The sequence below is a fragment of the Fistularia commersonii genome, chromosome 1, assembly GCF_037954325.1.
Source record: "Fistularia commersonii isolate RoL2024-O1a breed Wild chromosome 1, RoL_Fcom_v1.0, whole genome shotgun sequence".
Taxonomy (NCBI): domain Eukaryota; kingdom Metazoa; phylum Chordata; class Actinopteri; order Syngnathiformes; family Fistulariidae; genus Fistularia; species Fistularia commersonii.
Genome location: NC_141284.1, coordinates 5023361 through 5050836, shown reverse-complemented (window position 1 = coordinate 5050836; position 27476 = coordinate 5023361). Strand labels below are relative to the sequence as shown.

The following is a 27476-nucleotide window of genomic DNA, read 5'->3' as shown; positions in this document are numbered from 1 at the left end:
TCATGTGTATTATGTGTATTATATACATGTGTGCAGTTTATGATACATATAAAAAGCATGCATGTTTTAAGTTGTGTGTGTACAGCGACTGCAGAGAGGGTATTTTTCTTTTTTTTTCTCTTTTCCCTCCACCAGTGTGATATTGAATCAAAGTAAGCTTAGTGACGTAACGACCCTCTCCTATCACGTGATTACCAGATTCAAATCTCAATGTTCTCTCTTTGCATATATATTTTTTTTATCATTATTATTATTATTATTATTATTATTATTATTGTTATTGGTATTTCCCTCCAGCGCCGCCGGTGATGTGTGTGTGTGTTTATGTCTGTCACCTGTCCGCGAGACACCTGGCACCCCCCCCTCCCCCTCCCGATCCGCGCATGCGCTTTGCAGCCTCCAGGCCCCCCACACTAAAGAGCGTCAGCCGCGGTTGTGCGCGGCAGTGAGACGCGCTTCTCCCCGGGTTCACACGTCTCTGCCGGGGCACCGGAGGACCGGAGCACCGGAGCCGCCGCCGCTCCCGCCATGCCGCGATCCTTCCTGGTGAAGAGCAAGCGGGCGCACAGCTACCACCGGCCCCGCGCCCTGGAGGATGACCGCATCCTGGCGCACATTTGCACAGGTACGTGCGCAAAAACAAAAAAAACATTTTTTTTTTTTATACATATATATATATATATATATATATATGTTTGGTTTATTTATTTTAACGATTTAGGGGATAATAAATGTGTTATTACGCTGAGCGCTCCGTGTCCCCGCCAGAAGCGGAGCAGCTCCCGCCGGAGGACCGGTCCGTGGACCGGTTCGGTTTCTCGCCGGATTCCACGCGGCCGGATTTTTCCCCCGAGTCCCCGCTGAGTCCCGTGGACAGCGTCTGCGGCGGATCCACGGAGTACGAAGATTACTGGAGGCCTCCGTCCCCCTCAGCCTCGCCGGGTACAAGCACACGCACACGCACGGTTCTTTGAACGTAAACTCATCTCGTCGAGGAAGTTTTTAACTTTGATTTGCTGCGGATTCACGGAAATAGACTTGAAGTGTGAAAAAGACCTCAGGTTTGAGAGTTTTCACACGATTCAAGCAGCGCTTACATACTCGAGGGTATTTCTATATTTTCTTCTATTTAAAAAAAAAAAAAATCACTTTCACACACGGACATGAACAATAGTGATTTTTTTTTTATGTACTTTACATTAAGGTACTGTGTCCCCGAGCAGATTTTTTAATTTACAGGTTATATCCTTGATTTCACTGTTATTTTGTAGTTAAACTGCATGTATGTATTTTTTATTTTTAAAAAACACCTTTTTTATTTGGTGTTTTTCCACCTCGACACTCGAGTGCGTCTGTGTGTGTGTATACGTGTGTGTGTGTGTTTCCAGCCGGTTGTAACAGCGGTCTGTCCTCCTGTCCCCCCCTCAGTGGACTCGGAGAAGTGTCTGTCCCCTCCCGTGGACGAGCCCCCGCCCTTCGTGGTCCCGTTCCGCCCGTACGCGTGGGGCGGTTTTACGGGCCCCGCGTTGGGGCCCCTGGCGCCGCCGGGCCTCTATCCCCGCGGCGGGGACGCGGACCTGGGCGCGCCGCCGCCGCCGCCGCCGCCTCCTCCACCGCCGGGCCTGTTCGACGACGGCACCGCGCATCCCTCCGTGTACGCGGAGGAGCCGTACGCGGCGCGGCGCACGGCCTACGCCGCCGCCGCGCTGCTGTTCCCGGACGCCCACGGGGTGAAGCCCCCGCCGGAGCTGCTGTGCTCCGGCCTCCTGCTCGGCGCGGCCTACAAGTGCGTGAAATGCAGCAAGGTGGGTGTGATGGAGACCCCTGGGATCAAATTAACCCCGAAAGCCCCTGACATTCTGGGAAAGGATATAAAAATCAACTGTATTAACCTCTCCTGGAACAAACTACTAAGGGACGCACGTTAAATGTTTTGGAGATAAAGTCGGAGCGGCCGGGCCGAGGTGTTTTTGGTCATAGATGGAGGAGGGATGGGGAATTTGTTGGTCGAAAGTTGGATCTGCCAGACAGGAGGTCCAGAGCGACGTTCTCCGACCAGTTTTGTGCACGGAAATGTTTCTGCGCAAATAATAATTCACAGTATTTAATACGATTGCACTTTACGATACAATACTAAGTGTGTCAGTAAGGCGAAAGCGGAAACAGTCGTCCGTCAAAATAAGATCCAGAAGATCATTTGTACCGAGACAGATTTTCTGTGAAGATGACCCGCAGCCGGTCCCTAACCGGGTCTAGAAGAAAACCACCGATGTAGAGAAAGAGGACACGGAGTTAGTCGGCTTAGAGAAGAGGATCCGGAGAACAGGGTTAGTCGAAGGAGGCCGAAAAAGCCAAGAGGAAGAGAAGAAGATCCAGGGCCATCCTGTGGAAATATCCCATTAAATACCACAAAAAGAGGATTCAATCGTGGTTGCTTGGGTTCTAGAGTTGTTCCTCCACTCCAGAATGTGAAATAGGTGGTACAGATTCCCCTCAAAAAAGGTGAAAAAAGGACTAGTTATGACTCGAATAGGTCAACTTATGCGTTTCTGGGACAGAAAAGGGTTCGAGGAGTGAAAGGGAGTGCAGCAAATCTCACCCACTCACACTCCCGCAGGTATTTTCCACCCCGCACGGCCTGGAGGTGCACGTCCGCCGGTCGCACAGCGGCACCCGGCCGTTCGCCTGCGACATTTGCGGGAAGACGTTCGGACACGCCGTGAGTTTGGAGCAGCACAAGGCCGTGCACTCGCAGGTGACTCATCCACTCCCCGCACTCCCCGCACCCCGCCTCCCTCCCACTCTAACCCACCCGTGATCTCACACAGGAGCGGAGTTTCGACTGCAAGATCTGCGGCAAAAGCTTCAAACGCTCGTCCACGCTGTCCACGCACCTGCTCATCCACTCGGACACGCGGCCGTACCCGTGTCAGTATTGCGGGAAGCGGTTCCACCAGAAGTCCGACATGAAAAAACACACCTTCATACACACCGGTGAGCGTGGATTTTTTTTTTAACACAAACACACACAGGAAACACAAGCAAAAGCTTGAGACTCACAGGAAGTTGTGTTTTTTTTTTCTCCCCCCCCCCACTCAGGTGAGAAACCGCACAAGTGCCAGGTGTGCGGGAAGGCGTTCAGCCAGAGCTCCAACCTCATCACGCACAGCCGGAAGCACACCGGCTACAAGCCGTTCGGCTGCGACCTGTGCGGGAAAGGTTTCCAGAGGAAGGTGGACCTGCGGAGGCACAAAGAGACGCAGCATGGACTCAAGTGACGCAAATGCTCGTCGATAATCAATAATAATAATATCGATCATTTACTACCGGGATGCTCCAGCAGGGGGCGTCTACCTGCTTTTCACTTCAGATCAGAAAGTGCATTAAATATCAGCGATTTATTTATTTTTGACCAAAAAAACACAAAAAAAACAGGACCCCCCCCCCCCAAGTGCGGAGCCGAAACACTAGATATCCCTCCGCGGGACCCGGAAGTACCAGGAATAAGCTGTGGACGCGGGATTTTCGGAAACCTGATCTGAATCAGCTCCGAGGCCTCCAACTCCCAAATATTTGGGCCCCAACCTCCAGGAACCGGGCGGCGGGCGGGAGCAGAGATGCAAATCTGCCCCCACCTGAAAAAAAGAGACATGGAGGCAAAACAGCCTCCGCGGTTTGATTTAACAAACAGCAGTTTACAATCTCTTTGCCTCCCAATCCACTCTCACTGTTTACTAAATAGACCTACCCTCCGCAAACACACACACACACACACACATATATACACAGACATCGCTCCCCGCGGGGGGTGTATTTGAAAACTTGAGGGTTGATTTAAAGTTAAGACATGAACAATAAAAAAAGGGGTACTGAAATTAACTGGTGGATTTATTTATTTTTTTCAGTTTCTTTTAATCTTACTTTAATCTCTATCGATTTTAAACCGGAAAAGGAACGAATCAGTGCGCAGAATCGAAAAAAAGTAATCACGGAAGAAGAGACAAAACGATAAAAACGCACAACCCCTGTTTTCGCGGAAGATTATAATCTGGAGTTGCAGTCAGGAAGTATCTGACGCCACCAATCACAGGCCAGAGATTAATATAAAAACAAGTCATTTTTTTAAAGTTATTTTTAACCGTTTTTAAACGCAACTCGATATCTTGCAGAGATTATTCAACCGGGCGGGGGAAAAACCCAGCGGGTGGATTTATATTTTTCCTTTTTTTTATATTTCAATTAACCAACCCCTGCTTATTTGAACATAATAATCGAGTTTTTCGCAGTGTATGTGTGTGTGTGTGTGTGTGTGTGTGATTGGGGTGGGGGGGGGTCGCACCTGCCGTGATTGCCCCCTCCTCCCCCTCCTCACCCCGGGGCTGCTGTTTGTTGTGTCGACTGGAGCGCAGTGTTTTCACCGTAAACAGGCTGGTTAGCTGGTCACCGGTAACCAGACGCCGCCGCCCTCATGGCGTGCGTGTGTGGAGGAGGAAGAAGGACGCGCACATTCTGCAGCTGTCGGGTTTAAATCTGAGCTGCGGCGGGGAAGAGGTGGAGACCTCATCTTCCTCACCGGCGCACTTCCTCTCCTCGTCATACTTCGCCTCCGACATTGATTGAAATCACTGACTCATGATGGTTTTTTTTTTGTTTTTTTTTTAAATACACCCACACACACACACACACACACACACAGAAGAAACACTGAATATTTTAAAGGCCGGAATGAGCGGTTTGGAGAGGAAGAGGAGGCGGCGGGGCAACATCTGCATCTCTTAAATCCAACAAGATCGAACATTTTCATTATTATTATAATTATGGATGAATAATTGTAAAAAAAAAAATATATATATATACATATATATATATATTTTACGGATTTTCCGACGGACACAAGATTAACTAGAATCTATGGCCTCCTTTCCTGTGATACATATCACGTTTCCTTGGATCAAATTAAAATGCACACTCAAACATATTTAAGTAAATAAAAAACAAAAATTAGAGAAAATGTGTCAAATAAATCACTGATGTTTGAATATGTAATATGTGTATAATAACAACAAATGGGTGGAAAAAATGAGACTGTAGAGTTTTGGTGATCACACTCACAGATAAGTGGACAGGTTGGATCTGAAGGAGAGGCGTTGGGATGGAACCTGGGTTCCTGCGAGAAGATCCTCCAGCTCAATCTCCTCAATCTCAGAGAGGTCTTTTCTTCTCCGAAAAAGAGAGAGAAGGTTGAGAGGAGCCATTAAGATGACCAGATTTGCTCGGCTGGATTTTTAAAGCACTACTGCGCTGCCCTGAGGCACACCCATCAAATATGGATAGAAGACGCTCCATCGATCGGAGGGGTGGAGGTGTGTGTGTGTGTGTGTGTGTGTGTGTGGGGGTAATCAGAGCAGGGCAGTCCCTGGACCTGGCCCCGGCATCGACCCCCAACCCCGGCTGCTGATTCCTCCTGACAGACACGGATGTGCATTAGAAAACTTGGGCGTCCGGGGTTTCAGTGGTTTGGATGGTTCATTATTAATCTGAGATTAAGCATGAATTATGAAGGGGAGGATTCCAGGGGCGCGGAGGAGAGCCTGGTTTTCCAGTGTGTTCCGGCAGATAATCTGGTACCGGGTCGAAACGCCCCTGGTGGGGCCGCTGGGGGGGGGGGGGAATAAATATTCCCAGATTATTCAACCGGATTTAATTTATTGATAAAATCAGATTATGATCAACACACCTGTTTGTTATGTGCTTCATCTGCTGCAATCTGGGAGAATAACAGGAAGTGTGCTTTGCAAATCTTGCACGTAGAGAGGAAATCTGACTAGTGAAAATTATCTCACTCTCACCGACAGTCAAGATTATTGCATGGATGTGATAACATTTAATTGGTAAAACCCTTAAGGGCAGATAATCCCAGGTGACTGATAACACACACTCCTCTCAAAGGTCACACTTCCATCTTGTCTTTTTGAAACTGATAGAAAAATGTTATTTGTGATTTAAATTTTCATGAACAGTTTCACTGATTTTTTTTTATGAATCAATTCCTGATATCAAATAGACGAATAAATAATTAGTGTGATTTTTAAAAATTAAATTTGGTGTCCAGATCCTCCGCCACACCGAGGGTCCGGGTTCGACTGGGCTCTCCCACGTGAACGAGGGTCGGATGATTGACGGCTGAACGGCCCATGATAAGCCCCGCCCCTTTCTCTCAAAACTCAGCTGTGATTGGCTATGAACCTCCGAGACCTGATAACAAATAAATAAATGAAATATAAATTCCTTTTAATTCAACACCAGCCTGAAATTCAATTCCTAATCAACATAAAAAAAAAAAAAAAAAAAGGTGAAAAAAAAAACAGTGGTAGTCAATGTATGTGCGCGCGCACCAGACGCACCGACGTCACGTCACGTGCGTGGCGGCAGGTGAGAAGAGCGAGCTGCAAAGGGAGAGGTCCCTCAGATAAAAGAGAGGGTAAATGTGATTGTCGCCCCGAGGCCGAGCAGCCGTTGTGTATATTGTAATAATAATCCGGCGCCGCTCTCACGCTGCGCTCAGCACATTCGGCGCAGGTCGGACTCGTCGGACCGGCAGCATGGGACCCGGGATTCCAAGCACTGATTAAAAAGTGCAGATTGGCAAACATGAGGAGATAAAAAAAAAAAAAAAAAACTGGATGGAAGTTTTGACAGGTGACCTTTCCCTTCACCTGACCCCCCCGCCCCACGACCCAGTCCTTCCTCCGGTCGCCATGCAAAACTCACCCGGGACGGCGTGAGGAGGAGGGGCGGGCGGCTCATGTAGGACACGCAGCTCTTTTGTTGCTGGGGCTTATTCATTATTCACCCCATCTGAAAAACAGACTGCAAACCAACTGCACGGCTGTCATCAAGCAACAAGGCCCCGCTACAAATTATTCATGACGCCGGAGAGGAGAGGAGAGGAGAGGCAGCACAACCAGAGGAAAATAATAACAGGAGACACCGGCAGCGCAGGCGGCTGACGGCCGGGTCTCTGCGGGGCCGACAGGCTTCCTACCGAATCATGGCGCACACACACACACACTGGAGTTTGAAAGTGGGCCATAGTGCAGAGGCAAATTCACACTTTTTCACAGATTTCGACAACAATGATTTGCAAAAAAGAAGGGGTCTCACGTGTCCGGACGAGGTCTGGGCGTCACGCTCCACTCACTGGACGATGGCGATGCTCCCCTCCGACATGAAGCTGAACCTCTCAAGTGGTTAAGTAACTGGATAAATAAATTAAAAATAACCAATCTGATCATCAGTTTCTTCCAATTCCCTTTTTAACCCTTTTAAGAAGTTGGCATTGTTACCTAAGGAAGGTAATGTCGTCAAGTTGGTCGCAGCTAGCATCACACTCTTAGCTTCTAATTTTAGCAATTCACAATAGCCGACTTTGTCCACGTGACCCAACACGTGGATGCACGTAGCATTTAGCACATGTTGAATTTCACTCTTTTGCTAGTAGAAGATAATACAGCATTATAATATCATGTTTGTAGCAGCTAATGGAGCATTATGTTTTTATGCTAGTCTCAGGTAATGTAACTCTCCGGCAAGGATGAGGATTATTTGGGCAGTGCAAAAAACTTTAGGAAAATCTTCATGAAAATCTGTGACAATTACTTATGGGATCCAAACCCCTGCTGCTAAATGTGTCTGAACTGGAAATTTCAGCAGGTCATTGTCTGTGGAGTTGAAGCTAGGTCGTTCATGATGTAAAATGCTAATACACTTGTAGCACCAGTTGAAGTGTTTTACTCTTATGCTAATATTAGTGAATATTGCATTCAGTCTTCTGCTAGTAGTACCTGATAAAAGCATCATACTCCAATGCAAGCAGTTGTATTTGAGAGTTGATTCACTTCATATGATGAGTTACTCCTTCAGGACCAGACATTCATTTCTCATTTCATTCGTTGAGCCCGGATCGAAGCTCGTACCCAGCAGCTTTACTCTGAGGTTGTTTGCTAAATGTGTTGGTAAAGCAAACCAGTACCTGGAGGATACTTGAGCTTCATCCGTTCTTATTCAAACTCAACAGCAAACACAAACACCGGTAAACTGCACTCACAAAAAGAAAATTCGGAGACAGATAAAGTGGAGAGGAGCTAAGGCACATACACCCACAGACATTCATACAGAATCATTATTAAACAGATGAGAATCTGTTTCAGTTTGACACACACACAAATATGTACCCTCATAGATTACCACATACCACAGTTCATGTAGCTGCACACACACAAACCGCCATGTGCGCAGGCATATACATCCTCACACAACCATAAAATTTGGCATTTAAAACCGTCCACATTTTCTTCCTTTGTTTTCTTTAAAAATCAATTCTCTTATTTTTAAGCCATGTCCACCCATCCATGACGTGTTAAACCTGCAGGTAACAATATTTCCTTACACCCATAGTAACACGCACACACACACACACACACACACACACACACACACACACACACACACACACACACACACACACACACACACACACACACACGCCCCCTGCTTTAATCCAGACTAAACTATGGGATTGTTTTTGACTGTGTCCTCTTCTTCAATCCATATTTGAAAGGTGAGTGGTGAACTATGTCACATTTACACATATGTAATCGTGTGTGTTTGTATTGTATGTGTGTGTGTGGGGGGGCAGTGTTGTTGTTTTCAGGACTGTTTATAATGGCATGTCCCAAGGTGCTGATGTGTATGTGTGTGTGTGTGTGTGAGAGATTCTTAATCCATGACCACGCACACGCACACACACACACACACACACACACACACACACACACAACATGACACTAGAGGCCAAATGAGAGCCGACATTTTTCTCCGGCCGCCCTGAAAGCTTTCCATTAGCCGGCCTCTGCTCCGTGGGCAGAGGCCCCTGAACAGCGTGAGTCTGGGGGCTGCTGGCGATGGGTTGGGTGGGAGTATGGGCTCTGTGTGTGTGTGTGTGTGTGTTGGGGGTCTGGTGACGAGAGCTGAGAGCGTTTAAACCTGTCTGCTCATTTAAAGGCATGTTTTTCCGGTTCATTTAGCATCACGTATCAGTGGAGGACGCGAGCTGTCAGAGACGAAAAGCGAGGGCCGCTGCTTGCTCACACCTCACATCACACCGTCGCTCCCTGGCACACACACACACACACACACACACATCATTTCACAATGTGCACCTGCACAACTAAACACCACCTGAGCACGGGTTCGAGCAGCAGCCCGGTTTCGCCGCTTGACATCGTCTGCTAAGGCAGGAATGCTGAAGGTGACATTAAAAGGGTTGATGATAAAGGATTCTCTTGTCATTGGGAGGGAGAGGGGGGGGAAGGACGAGGAGAGGGTAAAAACAGGAAATCCTTCCAAACACGAGTGACAAGAAGCCTTTTAACAAACCCGACAGAGGTGAAACTCTCTGACTTCCTCTCCCTCACTTGAACAACCTGCTGGTGTTTTAGGAAAAAGAGGAAAATGATCGAAAGTTGATTTTTTTTTTTTTCCCGGGCAAAATAAACAACGTAGCAAAATGCACCTGAAACCCAGGATAAAATAAAGGAGTGGAGCACTGATATTAAAATGGTACCTTCCACTGAGGAGACTACATGGGGTGGGCGATAATGTCACTGTGCGCAAACAGAGAAATCTTACACTTCACATCAGATCCAAAGTGATTTTGAGTGGGAAAGTGTGCTCTAAAATGCCATAACCACTTTAGACGCACACACCGGCACATGCACGCTCTCAGCATGTATAACCAATGCGAACCGATGATTTGTGTGGCGAGCTGGCAGCGCGGCGTGTCACTTAGCAGTACCTCTAATCGGGCCCAGTTGCACCTAACAGCCAGGCTTGAAATATTCATCAGATCCATTTCAACAAATGACTGGGCCGAACACGTGCCCACGCCTGTGTGTGGGCGTTAGTGTGAGTGTGTGAGAACAGCCAGAAGCACGGGGGATCTATAAGAGGAGGCAGTACAAAATGACAAAGATTTATTCTCAGCCATGATCAAATATTTATAGCCAGGCGTTCCAGTAAAGTTCCTTTTTGTGTTCTGATTTAATGAATGATTTGAGCGGCGGTGGTTTCTGGGAGCCGCCGATGTTGGGTTTGCTGAAGCCTGCTCTAATGCCCATCCAGGGGTCTGCGTGGTCATGTGTCAGACTGCAGCAGGATCAAGGCGCGGTGATGCCGTGGTCGGGGATCTGTGCTGATGTTAGGAGCGAGGGCGGTAAGTACCTCCGCGGGCCCCTCGGAGGTCGCCGGGGCCCGGAAGAAGAAAAAAAAAAAGAAACAAAGAAAAGAAAAGCTGGAAAAAGCACAGCGAGTTGTTTTTCTTTTCAACCACGTGCCATTGGAAGCCGAAGTGTGTTTTTGCGCATGTGCGGAGCGACAGATCCGAAACGACAAAAGCCACGGCGAGAGGGGGAAACGGATCCTGGCGGTGCAGCAACTCTCCATTCCCCCTCTGGCGCCTCCTGAAACATTAATGACCCCAGGCTGAATCTGATCTGGCCTCTTTACTCCGCTAACTGTCTGCCACCAATAAGATTCACACAGCGTTACCCGACGTAACCAGAAAGTTGATTTTGACTGATATATTTTCAAGCTGGAACAGAAATTCCTCCCCAAGTCACATCAGACCTTTGTTCAAAAGGGCTATTTACTCCTTTTATAACTCTTGACAACACCTGGACAAGCAGCTGTTGTTTTCATTTCAACCCAATGCCTCAATACTTTTGTTGGAGACTTATCACCTTAACTCAAGGGTGGGCAAACTACAGCTCGCGGGCCACAACCAGCCCGTTGGTCTTTTTAATCCGGCCCACCAAAGATTGGTGCATAATTCATACTTGGATCAATGAATATGGGAGCTCAAACAGGAGATTATTTAATTTTTGGAGCAACTTGAGAACATTTTTTAGAATTTTCCTGAGCTGAATGACACAGATTTAGCCTTTACTGTGGACATCCTGACCCACATGAATGAGCTGGATGTGAAACTACAAGGGAAAAACCGGTTTGTGCGTGAAATGCAAGCAAACGTCAGAGCCTTCAAAACCAAGCTGATTTTATTTTCAAAGCAAACGTCAGACGAGTCTGATATGTACAGTTAACAAATTTTTTTATATGTATAGTATCTTGTGCTGACCCGGCCTGTCTGTCAAATTTTAAGTCAATGCTGCCCCCAAAAAGTTTGCCCATCCCCTGCCCTTACTCGTTGCTTCTTTGATAAATATCTGTTATGAACAAGCATTTTGTCACACGTACCTATTTCGACCACAACAGAATTAACTGTTTGTCATGAAAACACTTGAAGGGTTTACATGTTTGATTTCATTCCCCAATTAAAGCAAATTTGTGTTTACAGTTGAATACTATTTTCAGCTACTATTTTCAGCAAAATGAACCTTTTGTGTTTTCTTTCCTGTCAGAAAAGAGATACATCTAGTGCCATTGGCACGGGCAGCTGAAGCGGATTAAAAACCTGCAACTTGTTCTTGACACTTGCTTTCAGACATGTGCAGAACCAACTGTAGGTTATTTATTCTACAGTTATTTATTTATTATTAAGGATTCTCGGATTGAATCTGGAATCTTGAATTTTTCAAAGACGAGGACATTTTCCATTTTGAGCCGGTATTTTGCTGATACCAGCGACAACGTACTACATTTTGTGCGGATTCAAAAAGTTAAGGGCGGCACTAGGGAGTGTTTAAATTCAAAGCGGGGTCCAGATCAGGATGCTGTGAGAGGGCCCGGAAGCGTCAAGGGAGTTCCTGTGGCAGGTGAAATAGGAATTCTGACACTCCACTGAACACTTGAACGGATAAAGGGAGTTTGGCGAAAAAAAAAAAAAAAAAGCTAAAAGCCTCCATCACTTCCAACAAGACATCGGTACCCCAAACACTGTGTCAGCATCCTTAAACAGGCTAGATGACGGAATCGTTTTGACAGCCAGTTCACATGTAACATCTTCGATTTGCTCACCTTGGGGGATTTGCCTGGACGGCTCTATCTCTACGGCAGCAGAAACCAAGCTCTGTGTGCGGCGAGTCAGGCCGTGCGCAGCGCCGTGCACGATTATTGATCAGTCAGACAGGGTGTCAGTCTCGGTAGACCTGAGACGCAGCGGCCCAGCAGCGGTTATCTGTGTCTATGAAGGCGTCCGCGCCGTGTGTATTGATTGGGAAACAACTCGACACTGGGAATTGTCATTAAAAAGCCGATTTACAAAAGGTCAAGCGGGCGGCGCTGAAGGCCGCCGGGCCCAGGCGCGGCGCTCGATACCAGGCTCAGCCAAGGCTAAAGCGTGCGGCTGGGCCTCTGTCTCGCCTGGGAACCTTTCACCTCACGGCGTGCTCCTTCATAAAGCAGCGTTACGCCATGTCGAAAGATAGGAAAAAGACGGCGTTACATTCCCCGCAGCACAAAGCACGCGTCCGCTGGCCGCACCCACACAGCCCCTCCCCTCAATTGTTGCTGCAGGGGCAAAGCTTTTACAAAAAGGGGCCAAGGTCAATATAATCCCTGGTGAGACCACCATCTCCATTAGCTCTCAGGTCACTGGGGTGTCTCTTTGCCCCCGAAGATATTCCACTTGCAGAGCAGCGTCACGCAGAGGGAGGGCGGAGAACAAATACTCCCAGAGCCCATCGGCTTTTTGACTTCATTAACTTTTAGCTACTTCGGGAACTTCACTGAGAGACGGATCTTAAAGAAAGAAAAAAAAAACAAAACACCCAATGGGCTTCAAAATAAGATGATAAGAGCGGTACCAGTCCTTCCTGTGTATGTAGATGATATCATGCCATCCCCGCTACTGTGTTCAAGCACTAATTCAAATCAGTTCAAGTTTTCAGTTTCAATCCCCCTGAGTTAAAACAAGAGGCTGGCAAGTCCCACTGTCCCCAGAGATACATAGTGAGATGAACATAAAATTAAATCTAAAAAATGTAATAAAAAAAGTTTAAGAAACTGCCCCAGTCTGAACTGGGGCAGTGTCTCTAGGTTCTCAATCTTGCCCCCGACGGTCCAAAATTAGTCAGTAGGTTCACTGAGGACTAAATTATCCAAAGTTGTGAATAAGTGAGGGAAATGTTGCAAGTCTCGATATGATTGACAGGTCCAGGTTTGACCCCGCCTCTCACTCAGCGATGGCTTGGATTGGCTCATTTTCACTGAATATGACATCATTTCTGGCAAATGATTAGATAACCCCTCCTAAAAATTAGCAGAACATTCAAGACATGCAAACCAGCCCAGTGTTTTTCTATTTGCAAACAGGGCATTCAATTCTTGAGACACAGCAAAATACAAAACCAGAAATCATTCATGAGAAAATAACCAGGAAATGATATCTAAAAACACCTCTCTGTGTATTTTTTCGTTGTGCTGTATATACATGTATATATTTATATTCATATACTTATACATGTATGTATTTATGATATCTCTCTATATATAAGAGGTTAGATATAGAAACATGCATTGGGGTGCGTAATCGGTTGCAGTTTGTTGAAGTGAGTTATGAATATTTATTTCTCAGTTTTGAGGGACAGTTTATGTGGCTGAACTGTATTTGGGTTGAACTACCTCTGAAATAGTATAAATCCTAACTGTGGAACGTTTAGATTGGGGAAAACATTAGTGTTCTCGGGGGAGGGTTAAACGTGTATTGCCATCCGTGAGCAGAACGGAAAACACACACACACGCAAAACCACACACACACACACACACACACACACACAAACACAGTCAACTCAAGGCAGTTTCTGCTATAAAAAGCGAAATGGAAATCACTGAATCGCTGTATAAAAAATACTCTGAAATCAAATTCAGTTGCCCTGGATTAGAAGGCAGGAGTGTAGCTGCCCTCTCCAAGCCCTCGGCCCCCCCTCAGGAGAGACCCCTTAAACACAGGAGTTTTTTTCCTGACAAGCACAGCGGGGCCCGGGGAGGTTCTGGGCAGACAGGAGAGCTTGTAATCGTCTGCGTGGGCCTCGGGGGGGCCCAACGGATAAATACTTCACTTAGAAGCTCTTGCTCTCTAAAAGGTCGCCAAGGAAATGGGGGTTGGGGGGACATGGGGGCGGACTTTCTCTCGGAGGATTGAAGCCCTTCGGTGGGACACTTCCTTCTTAGACCTCAGACATCACTTCTCTCCGGTCACAAACGTGAAAATGTGCCACAACAAAAAATAAATCCTCCATGACAGGGCCGGACTAACAGAGGGATGCCCTGGGGCGGTCCACCGGAAAAGCCCCCTCCACTGGCTTATTTCTGCACTGCAGTGTCACAAACTGCATCACTATCTGCTCCTCAAACCCCGCACAACTAAATCAAGTTACCTTGGTTTAAAAAAATAAATTAAAAAAATGACCTGTTATTTTACTAATTTGTGCAAGTAAAAAAAAAACAGACTATAAAAATGTTCACGTCTTTGGAATACACATTTTTTTTTAACCAACAGATTTCTAATATCTGACATGGTTACTCCATATGCACTTGTGAAGTTTGAATTTTTGCACACATCTGTGACATGTGATTCGATAATTCACATGCGGATTTGTGCCACGTTCGCAAACGAAAACGTATTCAGAGAACTTTCATGGTATGATGTGGGATTGCGGTGACAGGTGGCTTAGGTTTGCACGTGTGAGAAAAAAATAATATCCATGCAGTTATATTCTGAAAAGGGTTCACTTCCTGTAATATCTAGCATATTTCTCTGTAATAATTATCATTTTTTTAGGTAATGTCGTGTTGTTCAATTTTTGACATCTTTTTCAGACATTAAGGTAATTTCCTCCTGAATTGAAGTTAATTATTACTGTGTAGAAACTATACTGTCTTTAGCTCATAGTGCCCCCTAGTGGCTAATGCATCTGACTCAGGTCATATGTGGATATTTCTGACAGGCTCCAAAAAAGAAAAAAAAAAAAAACAAAAAAAAAAAAACATGATTTACATTATCATTTTAAGGAAGACAAAATTGAAAGAAAGAGACAAAGACCTAAAAGCACATAATCTTCATTACACAACTCAGTTTGGCAGCAAGTCCGGCAAATGAAATATAGATGGTCATGTGATAGCCATCGCTCCCCACATGGCTGGACTGTCACTCCGGATCCTTGCCTGAAGAAGGCCACAGTACTATCCACGGAAACAGATACTGCGGTATTCGATGCACCGTAATGGGCCTGTAAATGGGCCTGCTACAACCCCCCCCCCCCCCCCCCACACACACACACACACACACACATACACACCTGGTGCAATACTATTATACACCATTTTAGATTATTTAAAGGTTGGGGTAATTGAAGTGAAATTATCATCTCAGTGAAAGTTCATCATAAATATGTAGCTTTTTAACTCCAGTAACAATATTACTCTGCTTTTGTTTCCGAATAATGTTGGATGCAAGGTGTGTATTAGTGTCGGCTCTGCGGTGTTTTCTCACTGTGGAGCCCAGACACATTGGGAGAACACACTCCAAGCAAACTGTGACCTCCGGAGTCTGAAACTGGTCACTACCCTGTGAGGGAAGAGGAGCAGGAAGGGGGGTAACAGGCCAGTTACTTAAATCAACATAGCACAGGTATCTGAGGTTGTCTTTTGACCATTTGTATTTTTTCACTAAAGTTTTGAAAATTTGAATTAACTCAAAACTAAATAACAACAAAAGACAGATTAGTTTGATGAGGAATCATCAAGCAGTAAACCTGTTCGCAAAAAAAGACAGCAGCCTCGTCATGCGCAGCACATATTAATCTGTTTCCGGCAACCGGGCAGGGCTGTCAAAACACAACATCATCGGCCGGTAATTAAGAGGGACACAATTGGGGACAAAGAGGGAGGGCGCCGCCGTCTTCTGTCCTCTGTATTTGCTCTGGGGCTTTTTGTCTGATGCTTTCATCACAGCGCAATACAGGAGCCGTGCAGCAGATGCCGGCTAAATCCCACCGTTCAAACACGCAACTGGCTCTATTCATCCAAAATCAGGACTAGAGCTGCTCCTTTACCGGAGCAGGGAGTCTCTGATTGTACTTCTATTAGATTACACAAATGTAGGGAGGGGATGGACAAGAGGGGAGGGGGTGCATATAAGCCAGGACAGCCTTTGTGTTTACACAGAGGAGCAATATGTTGTCACTCAGGCAATCATGGAGAGTCAGTCTTAATCCACGTGCCTCCCTATGTGACAAGCTCCCCCAACTTATCTTATTCTTGCATTTGTCTAATAAACTGTCAAAACACAAAGGGACCCCAGGCTCTAATTCCTCATCTGTCACTAAATCAAAGATCTTTTCAATGAGTTTATTCACGCTGGTGCTACAATCTAGGCGGGGTTGACAATACAGCAAGGAATATATCCTGATAGATACAACTCAAATGATCATTTTTACCTTTTCTGCCAGGGTGCAATTTCAATACTAATACAGTGCCGTTCATTCGTTAATTATTCATGAAATCCACATTCAATCTCTAAACTCTGAAGTCAAGTTTCAAAAACTGAAGTTCCTCAAATGGCCACATGAGGCTCCTACTACCTTTATGAGAAATGCTGAGGGATGAACCAATCAGTTTCAATTTATTCAAAGTTTAAAATGCTCCAAATAGAACTGTGATACTTCGCATCAGCCATTAGCTGCTTCTATCTACTGCATATCGATTGCTAGCAACCTGCTAACCAATGTTAATTGGGTGCAAGCTGTTAGCGAAGTCTGCAATAGCTGTAAGATGACTGCACTGGGGTCAGTTCTATTAAAACCTAATGACTCGATGAGGCTAACGGTCTTAAACTAAAAGAACAACCATAAAAAACACAGAAGAAACCCCATAATTATTTCCAATTCAAAGTGATACTGAACTGATAAATCAGTTCTTTGAAACATTTAGTGACAGCAAAATATTAGAAAACAAGCCTGCAACAGCCAAAGAGTAGCCACATGCTAACACATGCTGAAATGATTTTTAAAAACGTAGAACCAAGATGGCAATCTTTACAAAGCAATTATTAAAAGCGACGCGGCGGACGGGTGCATCATGTCCACGGCAATATCCCACAAGCTCACCATACAGTTCAACAAGTCTAATCCTATTACGCAAGAAGCACAAAGGGAGATAAGAGGTTTACGTCGCGCGTCCTCCCAGGAGGGTCGGCCATTACTGTCCCACACCGAATCTGACGGGGGTTATTTGAGCCATTTTTTATTTCCGAGAAACAGCAGATATGATAGATAGAAGTGTTGCGATGGATGAGAGTCAGGTGATTGACGTCATTCAGAGATGGGTAAGTTGATGGCAGCCTGAGCTGAAGCAGAGTGTGTGTATGTGTGTATCTGTCTCTTGTTGTGCTCGAACACATGCTGCAACGAGATGAGTGTGAGGAGAGCTGGAAGCGGCTGCTTGGGTCTGCACATTGACGTCAAACACCTTTAATTTTGTTACCGGGGGAATGGAAAACAAAACATACCAAAACTTCCTGACAGAGTATTTACTAGCCAGATAAGACTGCTGATGTGGCTTTTTATAAAGGTATGTTAAATATATTGGCTGAAACTAATACCGCCTGAAATTTTAAATGATGGTGTTTGGATGCTGTACACTGAAAAACAAAGTAAAATCTGTAGAAATCACATGAAATGGATATTGACACAGACTGTGAATAAATATACGAAATTGTTTATTCTACTGGCATTCAGCCAAGCCAATTGGTTCCTAAAAATTAACTGAAACTTTCAAAATGATCATTTTTTTTCCCCACAACCGACGTCACTTTCATGTCAATTTTCTGTCCAAACCGTGACATATCATGATGTTCGGGAAGGCGTGACATGAGTTTTATGAGACGGAATGAGAGGGGGAAAACAAAAAAAAAAAAACAAAATACCTTCTGTTCTCAGAGAGAAGCTCCAGTGGAGGACTTGAAGCCTGAAGACTTCCAGGAGTTTGCAAGTCTGGGATCCGCCTGTCTGACTCGAGGAGGCGGCAAAAAGCTTCTGACATTCATCGGAGATGAGAGGAACCAGGTAACTACTCTGGATTCGGACATTGGGGACAGACCACATCTTCATCATTACTATAATCCTCATCATCACTCACGAAAACAATCAGAATATCTTGATTTAACTGACCTGAGTGCTTGTTTGTTTTACTTAAAATGACACGACCTGGCCAGGGTCAGCTCATATGTCCTCGTTCATTTATTCATCTAATGGCAGGACGGTATCTCAGTCCGAGCAAGGTCAACGTACAAAACTCTGTGCCTCAGACATGCTACGGACATTGATAGCAGGTTATCCATCGAGACTGCAAGAGGGGAGAGGTATCGAGCAGTTAGTGAGTACAAGTAGAGGATTAGAGAAGCCCCAGTGCTTCAGCAATCTAGGCTTGCAGACGCACATTTCTTTAGGACAAGTCCAGGAAGCTGCAGCTTGTAGGTTTTTGAAGCACAGGGTTTGTCCTCACGCTGCAGGGACGGCAGCCATGTGTCCGCCGAGGCTCAGCCGGCTGGCCTCCTGACCTAGAGCTGTGGAGAGGATGCCGGCAGATATCCAGTCAGACTTCTCGCTCCGATGGCAACCCTCGGGTGCTCTCACCTCCGCGCGTGGTCGACTTCAGACAGCGCGTCACCCCTCACTCGCTCGCTTGCTCTAGGTTGACAACCATCTCGGGGGGCTCCGACGATTGACGACAGAGAAGCGGCGCTGGACTTGGATGTGGAGAGAAAAACCGCCAGTGTTTTAGAAGTTGTTTGAAAACTTTTTTCGGGTTGTTTGAAAACTTCTTTACGTCCCGACGACCAAAATTCCCTGACATACCCAGAAGTCTTTGATGGAACTCCAAGAGCGTTGTCTAAGTAAACACACAAACTCATCTGAACAGTATTTTCAGAAAGTCCTCAATGATACTGGATAGGAACTTGGAAACTGGAATAGATTTATTTTGTGTTAACAGTAATTTTGACTTCATTGACACCACTTGGGCTGAAGTGAAGGATTATATCTTCCCTGAAACAACACATGAACCGATTCCCGCTTGTCTTGCTTGGGTGACTGACTTATCAACGGGTCATGAATTAGTGATTGATTATTTATCTCCCAGATGACTGTTCCTTGTTGTAGGATCAATGACAAGAACTTAAATGTTGGATTTTTTGGGACATTGCCTGATCCCTGATGAGGCTTCTCCCACTTCCAGGGACTTGTGAGGTCGATGGGCCACGCCCTCTTGCCGCCTCTGGTAAATGAAGTCGTTCAAAAGGAGAGGCGTCTTGAAGAATGCCAGGACGTCATCGCACATCTGACCGTGGTGGGTACAGACCCTCCACCTGTGACAGGCGATGTTTCCCTCCGCAGTGGGTCAAAGGTTCATTTGTCACCTAGACCTGCAGCCCACGTGGACTCCTGGTAGCCCTCCTGGAAATAATTGAAAATGTGGATCCAGGCCGGATCTCTGAGACCATCATCTTTCTTGTGCCCCATCTGGTGACAGGTAGAACAAATCATTACCGTCTCACACTACTGACATGTAACATTCATTTATCACAGCACAATAATAACACACAACCACAGTTATGTAATTTCAAATCCTGAAGACAGGCGACGCGGATGTTCTGTTTATTTTAATTTGTGGTTTTACCATTTTAGGACACTAAAACCAGAATTGTTCAGGCTTAAGTCTCAGTTTCATTTTCTGTCCTTTACAACTCCACTAGAAAATGGAAGATACACAGCCATTTAAAAAGATTCTAACAGTATTGTGAATACATATATATACATTTAGAGAATATTAGCATTCATTTATTATTCATCCATTTACTATACTGCTTATCCTGCACTCACGGGTCAGGGGGAGGCTAGAGTTTATCCAAGCTGACACTGGATGAGAGGCAGGGTTCACCAACTTGCCGTCCATCAAAGGGGCCACGTTTACAGGCAAACAATCATTCACACATCTGGTGAATGTAGTGTCTCCGATGAACCTCCAGCACGGACTGTTGGAGGAAACCAAAATAGACACGGACTAAACATGCAAACTCCACACAAAAAGGCCCCCTGTCAGAACTGAACCAAGGACCTTCTTGCTGTGATGGGGAGGGGCCACCGCCCTACAAGCAAACTAATATTAAATAAAATTTCTAATTAATTTTTTTAATTTTAATTTGTAATAAAACTAATTTTGTTTGAATAATTTCCCAAATGTCTGCATTGGCGGCTGACAGAGATGTAGTCATGGCCTGGCTCTCTAGGGAAATTTAGTAGATCTACAATTCTACATCACCAAAAAAATCATCAGGGAAAAAAAAACGCATTAACAACCCTTTGAGATTTTGCTTTTGCGTTTTTTCCCGAACAACTGTGACAGGATATGTGATCATGAGGAAGAGGACCCTGTTGTTGTAGCCCAGGAACACAAAATCTGAAATAGCGGTATATGGCTCCCCTTGCTGTTAATGTTGGGAATGTCAACGACAAAAACCTTGTGTCCTTCAAAGTTCTGCTGCGACAGGATGAGCAGCGAGCCGCCTCGGTGGGCTCGGTCCTGAGTGCCCTGCACGGCCAGCTGGCCCGTCTGCCGGTGCCCTACACCGGGCCGCAGGTGGAGGCGGATGAGTTCGGTCTGTGCCGCTGTTGCGCAGCCCTGGCTGCCGTCATTAAACCCCTGGCGGAAGAGACGAAGAGGGATGGCAGGTGTGGTGTTTCCACAGAGGAGCAGGAGGAGCTGAAGGCTGAGCTGATCAAATTGTACGTCTCCGGATCTTTCTATTTACAGAACGGAATTAATTTAGACAATAACTACAATGTTATGTTACTTCGCACTTTTCGGATTAACAAGAACGGAAAAATCTGAATGGTATTATTCAGCTTTTGCATAAAAAAGAACAGGATATTCTTTCTACGAAAATGAATTTCATCTACTTTTCAATGAAATCCCGAAGTTGTCAGTGATGTCATATCAGATTTAGTTTTTGAAAGTAGAACTATCTTCAGACAGAATAAAAACAGAAGCTCCATTGTCCAACATTCCTTCATGGCCAATGGGAGTAGAGGTTTTGTGTGCTTGGAGTTGATGATTTGGTGTGTTTTCCATTCAGCTGCATGAGGAGCCTTCGACAACCTCTGCTGGAGGCTGAGCTGAGTCTTGACCAACGGTCCTCACCTCTGAGGATCTTGGCTGCGGAGATCATGGTAAGACAGCCGCCTCCCTCCGACTGAAGAACATTGGCCCCGTCCAGTTTTCACCACCTAAAAGTCCTATAGGTGACACTGGCTACGCTCCAAGACTCCATCCCTGAGGTCCTGTTCTTCAGCTCGACAAAGAGGAGCCCTCTGGTGGACCGGCGCCACACGCAGGAGGCAAGAGCATGCCTGGCTTATCTGCTGTTTGTCCAGCTGATCACCATGGAGACCTTCCCCGCAGTGTTCAGGTGAGACCTGACGGACCCGTCAGCTCGGCCACTTCGGTCGTCGACATCTAGGAGTTAAATGAAAAAAAAAACGGGAAGCTCAGCTGTCAGTCAGGCAGTAGTTTCATCACGCATGGCAGGACCACGCGGACATGAGCTAAACTTCAGGTTTGACTGGAAGGATGTGAAATTTGGCTCAAAACCAAATGAAATATTTTCATAAAATGGACGTGTGCTAAAAGAGTCACCCAAAATAGCTTGAAGAGCTTGAAAATAGCTAAATAGGATCTATATTTTTAGAGAGAAAATATAGATCTTGTTTCACCCGTCTGCCCTCTCCTTCTGCTCCAGCCCCGTGTTTGTCCTCCGCTGCAACCTGGAACACATCGATCAGCTGATCAGCAGGTACATCCATCACGCCGGACAGCTGTTTTCAAAAAAAAAAAAAGATTGTGTGTTAATAAAAGTTCTCGTGATCTTCCAGCAAAAAGGAATCTCACGTGTTCAAAGGGCTGGTAAAGAAACATCAACATTACAGCACATTTAAGAAATAAGGTTTGAAACAATGCACAAAGACATTCCCTATATACATATATGTGTATTTTTCCCTATTCAGGCACTGTTAGAGAAAAGCTTGGAGAAGGTAGAGGAGCACAGCCTTCCAGAGAGTCTCCTGGAGCTGAGCAGCTTCTACAGTGTTGCTCAGGTACAAGCTGCTAGGCCACGCTTTCGGTACACCCAACGGGTCGTTCTGAACTGTTAGCATGTGTGCCGGTAGTCTGATGATGACAGAACACACACGTACACACACACAGACACAGGACTTTAGTGTTGGGCGGGAGTGTGAGACTCACCATGTGCTGAAATCCACAGAACCTGCGGCGAGTTCTGACTGACTGCCCAATCCAGCAGTTGGTGAGTGTAGACCTCTCCCTGACGTCCACTAGGGGGCAGCACAGATTCAGGGCTTTAGGCCGATCCAACAGTTCCCTTACTCTGAATGTGTGTGTCTGTGACATCAACTCCCCCTCAGAGAAAATCAGCCCTCCAGCAGTTGCAGCCCCTGATCAGTCGATTGGATGTCGGGGGGAAACACAAGTTCTTCAGGTAGGACGATCATTGATGAAATTAAAACACAATTATTTTGGTTTTCTTCACCTGATTCACCATTTCTTGATAAAAAAAAATGTGTAACTAGATGTGTATTACCTGTGGCAATGTGATATTTTTAATGAGCTACAAGGTTCGGAAAATAAAGGTGTGTCTACTCCAGTTACAGTGGGGAGAATAAGTATTTGATACGTTGCTGATTTTTCAGCTTTTCTCACTTACAAAGCACGTAGAGGTCTGTAATTTTTATCATAGGTACTCTTCAACCGTGAGTGACAGACTTGAAAACAAAAATCCAGAAAAATCACATTGTATGATTTTTACATAATGAATTTGCTTTTAATTGCGCAACAAGTATTCGATCACCTACCAACCAGTAAGAATTGCGACTTTCACAGACCTACTTGTTCTTCTTTAAGAAACCCTCCTGTTCTCCAATCATTATCTGTATTAACTGCATCAGTCTGAACTGGTTACCTGTATAAAAGACATCTGTCCACACTCTCAAACAAACTCCAACCTCTCCACAATAGCCAAGACCAGAGCCAAAATCCCTTCTGCAGTGTGTGCAAACCTGGTCAAGAACAACAGGAAACATCTGATCTCTGTAATTGCCACCAGAGGTCTCTATACCAAATATTAGGTTCTGTTTTTCTGATGTATCCAATACTTATGTCATGCAATAAAATGCTAATTAATTACTTAAAAATCATACAATATGATTTTCTGGATTTTTGTTTTACATTCTGTCACAGTTGATGAGTATCCATGATAAAATACAGACCTTTACATGCTTTTCAAGTGGGAAAAGCTGAAAAATCATCAGTGTATCAAATACTTTTTCTCTCCGCTGTAGCTGGGTTTCTCGAAGCTGCTCCTTGCTCACCTCGAGTTTCTACTGCAGGTTCATGTTGAAAACTAGCAACCACTCGGGCGTAGAAGGCCTGGTGGTGAGGAGCATCAGGAGTCAGGTCGAACTGTCCCTGAAGGTGAGATTACAGATGGCTGAACGCACAGACTCCAGTCAGTATGGCTGGTGAGGCTGACTGGTTTAATCTGTGATAACCTTTGCAGCCCGACAGCGCTACCCGCAGCTTCCTGGGGGAGGACTTCCTCTCTCTGCTGGGTCTGGTGTTCTGTTTGCCAGGAGGAGCGGAGACCGACCTGCTCGGCAGCATGGACAGGTTCAGTCATACAGTCAATTCGCTCTTTGGTCCTGTTTTGAAAAATAGTAGTTACTGTGTTTTCTTTGTAAAATAAAACCAATTACCTATTTGTCGCCACAGCAACCAGTTAGAAACGTACTACAACGCTTGTTTGTGTTTTCCAGGATAATGGAGAGTCTGAACCTTCTGCGATATCTTCTCATCAGAGACAAGGAAATGAGGAATGTAAGTCAAGTGTGTGTGAATGTCTCACTGCTCTGTGGGTCGACTGATCACCTCCTTCTCCTCCTGCAGGCAGCTGTGTGGAAGGAACTGAGTGCCATAAAAGACCAGTACCTGAAAATGCTTCAAGTGTGTATCAGCATGTCCAGAGAGTACTACTCAGCTGAGCTGAAGGCACTGAAAGAGGATCGGAAGCTCAAAGCCAGAGGTAAAGTATCGTACGTAACGCACGTGACTGATATCTGAAATGAGCTCTGGCTCGATCAGCTGATCTCTACCCAAGAAACAAGACTCTTAGAAGTCGTTTTCGCCTGACGTCCAGACGTGGCAAAGCTGGAGTTTATCATTTTAAGAACAGACATCCTGCATTCAGTCAGCAGAGCAGTCCCGCATTCGTGGGATGTAAAAATAAAAACCTTTTGTGGGTTCACGTCATTCTTAACATGGTGAGAGTATGAGCCACAACAGTTTGTTGACACAATGACGTGTGTATCTAATGAGATTTTAGCAGAGATCCAAGTGGTTGTACACTAAGGTAACTAGAAGGAGGTGGCCTCGAGATTCCCGTTGCAGAGAAGACATGGATGTATGTCATTTATCTAAACAGGATCATGACAAACTGGCTTGTATTCTAAGGCGACGTTCATCCCATTTCCCACCCCTGCTTTCCCCCACAGAGGCTCGAGCTCAAGCAGGATTGAGCAGATCCCTCAAACGCACCACTGTCACGGAGGAGCGAGTGCGTGACATGTCCCCACAGGAGCAGCAGCAGGTACGCTAGAGTTCGGTCCTATGCTCACATGTAGGGCCCCCCTTAAGACTGATAATTGTCCTGCCTCTCAGGTGCTGCAGAGCGCACTGGTGACCTTTGACCTGATGGAGAGTCTGACTGTGCGCATTGAGGAGATTGCAAAGGAAAAGATCCCAAACTGAGTTTTCACTTCAGACCATTTTATTGTCTGAATGTTTTTTTGTATTTCACCTGCCACGTGCAACCAATAAAACCTCTGCTCACATAAGACAAAGTATGAATATTTGGTCTTCATTCAGACAGTGATTCACACCCCCTCTTATACCTCTAGACAACCAGACCAGGGCTTAGTAAGGTCCTGTTTGGGTCTCCATGATGCTCCTCAGTGTTTCCCACACAGGGCTGTTCTCAATGATGTGAGCTCTGGCCAGAGCCATGCGGTCCTGGATGCGGTCCACGTGGGGTCTACTGGTGGCCTGCAGACAAATTTAACAAAAGGCTCCCCTCAGAGTGTGAAGGGGAAAAAAAACTATGAAAAAAACACCATGACAAGAGAAATTCCCCTATTTGTTACCACATTAAGGAGTAACTCAAACCTAAACATTCAACTAAGTAAAATACACAAATATTTCATGCTACAAGTTCAGTAAATACACAATTGAAAAATTAAAGCTGAAGCAAATAAAAACTTAGTTCTTGATTCTCATAATTTTCCTGGTTATTACTGCAGATTCAACTCTAATATTGTAGTTGTCTTCGGTTTAAAACATTGTTTCACAGCTTCATGTAGGTGTTTACAAAAATGATGATATTTTGTTATCGTATTCAGACTGTTAATAGATGATTACTAGGTAATCCAGTTTTCTAATTGCCCTCATGTTCACAGACTCTTCCAATTATTCTGTAAATGTGATGCAGAAAGTGAGATACTGTATAATTATCACCAAGATGAGTCACAGCTCTAAGATACTGTAGGTTTATGTATATTGAAGTTTAATAAGGAGGAAAAGGTCAGGCTTCATTCATAATTCAGTTATCAAAAAATATCTTTTGAGTCTTTGTCCTTACCTTAGCAATAGTCAACATCCCCTTAACCATATCAGCAGGGTTTCGAATAGGTAAGATCCTCAGGCTGCTGTCAAAGAATCTGAAGGTAGAAAAATACCGCCTCACTTGATGCGATTTAATCTGATGGTCACAAGAATGGAAAGAAGTAATATAAAAACAGATATTCATCTACCTCCGCTGAAGGGCTGACAGGGTTTCCTGTTCCTTCCTTCCACTGAAGGGGGTGTAGAGAAGTAGAAAGCTGTTCCTGTGGACTTTTACAAACTTCTCAATCTGCTCGACAAGCCCCGAATCCTCACAACACTCCGGGAAAGCTTTTGGCTCAAACAATAGAAATGCAGTACCTGGGCAGGAAATGTCCTTAGCGTATTTAGCAGAGTGAAATGGATCTAGGTGAGTTGATTAACCTTAACTATCCTGTTGACTTAGATGACTTGGCGCAGACTTATTTCAAGTTAATATATTATCGGAAGTTATTTTTTGCTGATTTTAAAGCTATGTCAATTATTTTTAGATTTTTTTATATAATCATAGATGACTATTATTTTACAACTTGTCAATTATGCGTATGACTTTATACACACACACACATATATATATATATATGTATATATGAATACTCATGTCAAAGAACATTCATGTTTTGCTATTTTAGCTCAAATATTGGATTCTATTCTTCAAACAAGTTGTTCTGAGGGCTTTATTGCTGCAGATATTTCAGCCAATTTACCAGACAGTGGAAAAATAAAGGATCCTGCCTCCACGCTGTCAGAGAACCTGATTCTGTGCTGTTGGGAGGTGAGCATCCTGCTGGCTTCGTGGTCCTGGAAAGAGATCAGAGTTTACACCAGTTGTGGAACATCTGGGCTTCTGATTTCCAAAAGGGATATGAAGCTGTTGTTTAATTGTGAAACTGAAGATAAAATTTGTTTACCGCCAAATCCTCATCGATGACGTTACAATTTATAGAGATCAGTAACAGAAATACAGAAAATGTTAAAAAAACATATTGACAGGATTTTGAATACTTTTAAGAACAGATAGACTGGTTACTTTATGCCTCCTGATAGAAACTTGAAGTAAAACTTTAGAAATACTTTAAAAATTTAGAAATAGAAATTTAGGAATACTTGGGGACCTGCTGACGTCACTGAGTGCATTAGCTTAGACTATATTGTTATAATTAGTTTTTATTGTATTGTGCCTTATTCACCTTACCCCCAATATTAACATTGTAGGCAGTTTTAGTGAAGGACTGTGTGTATTTAAAAAAAAAAATACGGAAAAACCAGCAATGAAGTCGTTTTAATGCTACATTTGCTCGGTTTAGGTTAGCATGCTAGCTCGGTGTTTTAAGGAAGTTCTCAGTCATTCGGGTCATGGTAAATTCTTGCCAAAATCTTCTTGCTGGTCTAAATTTTCTTCATTTGAAGATGTTTTACCTCTCATCCAAGAGGCTTGAGTTCTCAGTTGTTGAATAAGGGATTTTAACAAGAATGCTAGCTTAGACTAGCAGCGAGTGGTTAGCCGCGGGGGGGTGTCAGACTAGGCGGAAGCGCTACCTTCACCGATGTGCTGACGATGATAGTGGTCTTCCACGGCGGACTCGCTTCTCCCATCGTCGCTTGACTTCCTTCCATTTGAGAAGTGACCAAATTCTCTCGAAATAATTGTGATTTCGCGTCAAATATGGCGCCC

At 44.9% G+C, this 27476-nt stretch overlaps 3 protein-coding genes across 3 annotated transcripts; 2 read left to right on the top strand and 1 right to left on the bottom strand.

Annotated features, from left to right (window-relative positions):
- gfi1ab (growth factor independent 1A transcription repressor b) lies at positions 1-3879 on the top strand. Its single transcript, XM_086145195.1, has 6 exons — positions 1-625; positions 769-942; positions 1429-1805; positions 2618-2755; positions 2829-2994; positions 3100-3879. The coding sequence occupies exons 1-6, from the start codon at positions 529-531 to the stop codon at positions 3276-3278; spliced, it is 1131 nt and encodes a 376-aa protein (XP_086001321.1). The 5' UTR covers positions 1-528; the 3' UTR covers positions 3279-3879.
- Positions 3880-17202: 13323 nt separating this feature from the next.
- LOC147237189 (glomulin-like) lies at positions 17203-24973 on the top strand. The gene is made up of 18 exons (XM_086145183.1): positions 17203-17342; positions 17956-18081; positions 19253-19363; positions 19438-19546; positions 20550-20799; positions 21150-21243; positions 21316-21482; positions 21813-21866; positions 21946-21976; positions 22078-22167; positions 22335-22376; positions 22495-22568; positions 23476-23560; positions 23646-23755; positions 23902-23962; positions 24032-24167; positions 24637-24731; positions 24803-24973. The coding sequence occupies exons 1-18, from the start codon at positions 17283-17285 to the stop codon at positions 24890-24892; spliced, it is 1785 nt and encodes a 594-aa protein (XP_086001309.1). The 5' UTR covers positions 17203-17282; the 3' UTR covers positions 24893-24973.
- Positions 24974-25057: 84 nt separating this feature from the next.
- Positions 25058-27397, bottom strand: c1h1orf146 (chromosome 1 C1orf146 homolog). Its single transcript, XM_086166124.1, has 5 exons — positions 27341-27397; positions 26509-26602; positions 25951-26122; positions 25779-25857; positions 25058-25186 (listed from the first exon to the last, which is right to left on the bottom strand). Exons 1-5 carry the CDS (start codon positions 27395-27397, stop codon positions 25058-25060), a joined length of 531 nt encoding a protein of 176 aa, XP_086022250.1.
- Positions 27398-27476: the final 79 nt, after the last annotated feature.

What these genes read in the sequence shown, in the direction of transcription:
- gfi1ab (XM_086145195.1), top strand. Translation starts at nt 529, where the DNA reads ATGCCGCGATCCTTCCTGGTGAAGAGCAAGCGGGCGCACAGCTACCAC. An exon ending in GTCCCCCTCAGCCTCGCCGG is followed by an intron (nt 943 to 1,428) that starts GTACAAGCACAC and finishes TCCCCCCCTCAG; the next exon opens with TGGACTCGGAGAAGTGTCTG. An exon ending in ACAAGGCCGTGCACTCGCAG is followed by an intron (nt 2,756 to 2,828) that starts GTGACTCATCCA and finishes GATCTCACACAG; the next exon opens with GAGCGGAGTTTCGACTGCAA.
- LOC147237189 (XM_086145183.1), top strand. Translation starts at nt 17,283, where the DNA reads ATGATAGATAGAAGTGTTGCGATGGATGAGAGTCAGGTGATTGACGTC. An exon ending in TCTTGGCTGCGGAGATCATG is followed by an intron (nt 21,244 to 21,315) that starts GTAAGACAGCCG and finishes AAAGTCCTATAG; the next exon opens with GTGACACTGGCTACGCTCCA. An exon ending in AGGTCGAACTGTCCCTGAAG is followed by an intron (nt 23,561 to 23,645) that starts GTGAGATTACAG and finishes TAACCTTTGCAG; the next exon opens with CCCGACAGCGCTACCCGCAG.
- c1h1orf146 (XM_086166124.1), bottom strand. Translation starts at nt 27,397, where the DNA reads ATGGGAGAAGCGAGTCCGCCGTGGAAGACCACTATCATCGTCAGCACA. An exon ending in TCGTCAGCACATCGGTGAAG is followed by an intron (nt 26,603 to 27,340) that starts GTAGCGCTTCCG and finishes ATCTCTTTCCAG; the next exon opens with GACCACGAAGCCAGCAGGAT. An exon ending in GGATGTTGACTATTGCTAAG is followed by an intron (nt 25,187 to 25,778) that starts GTAAGGACAAAG and finishes ATTTGTCTGCAG; the next exon opens with GCCACCAGTAGACCCCACGT.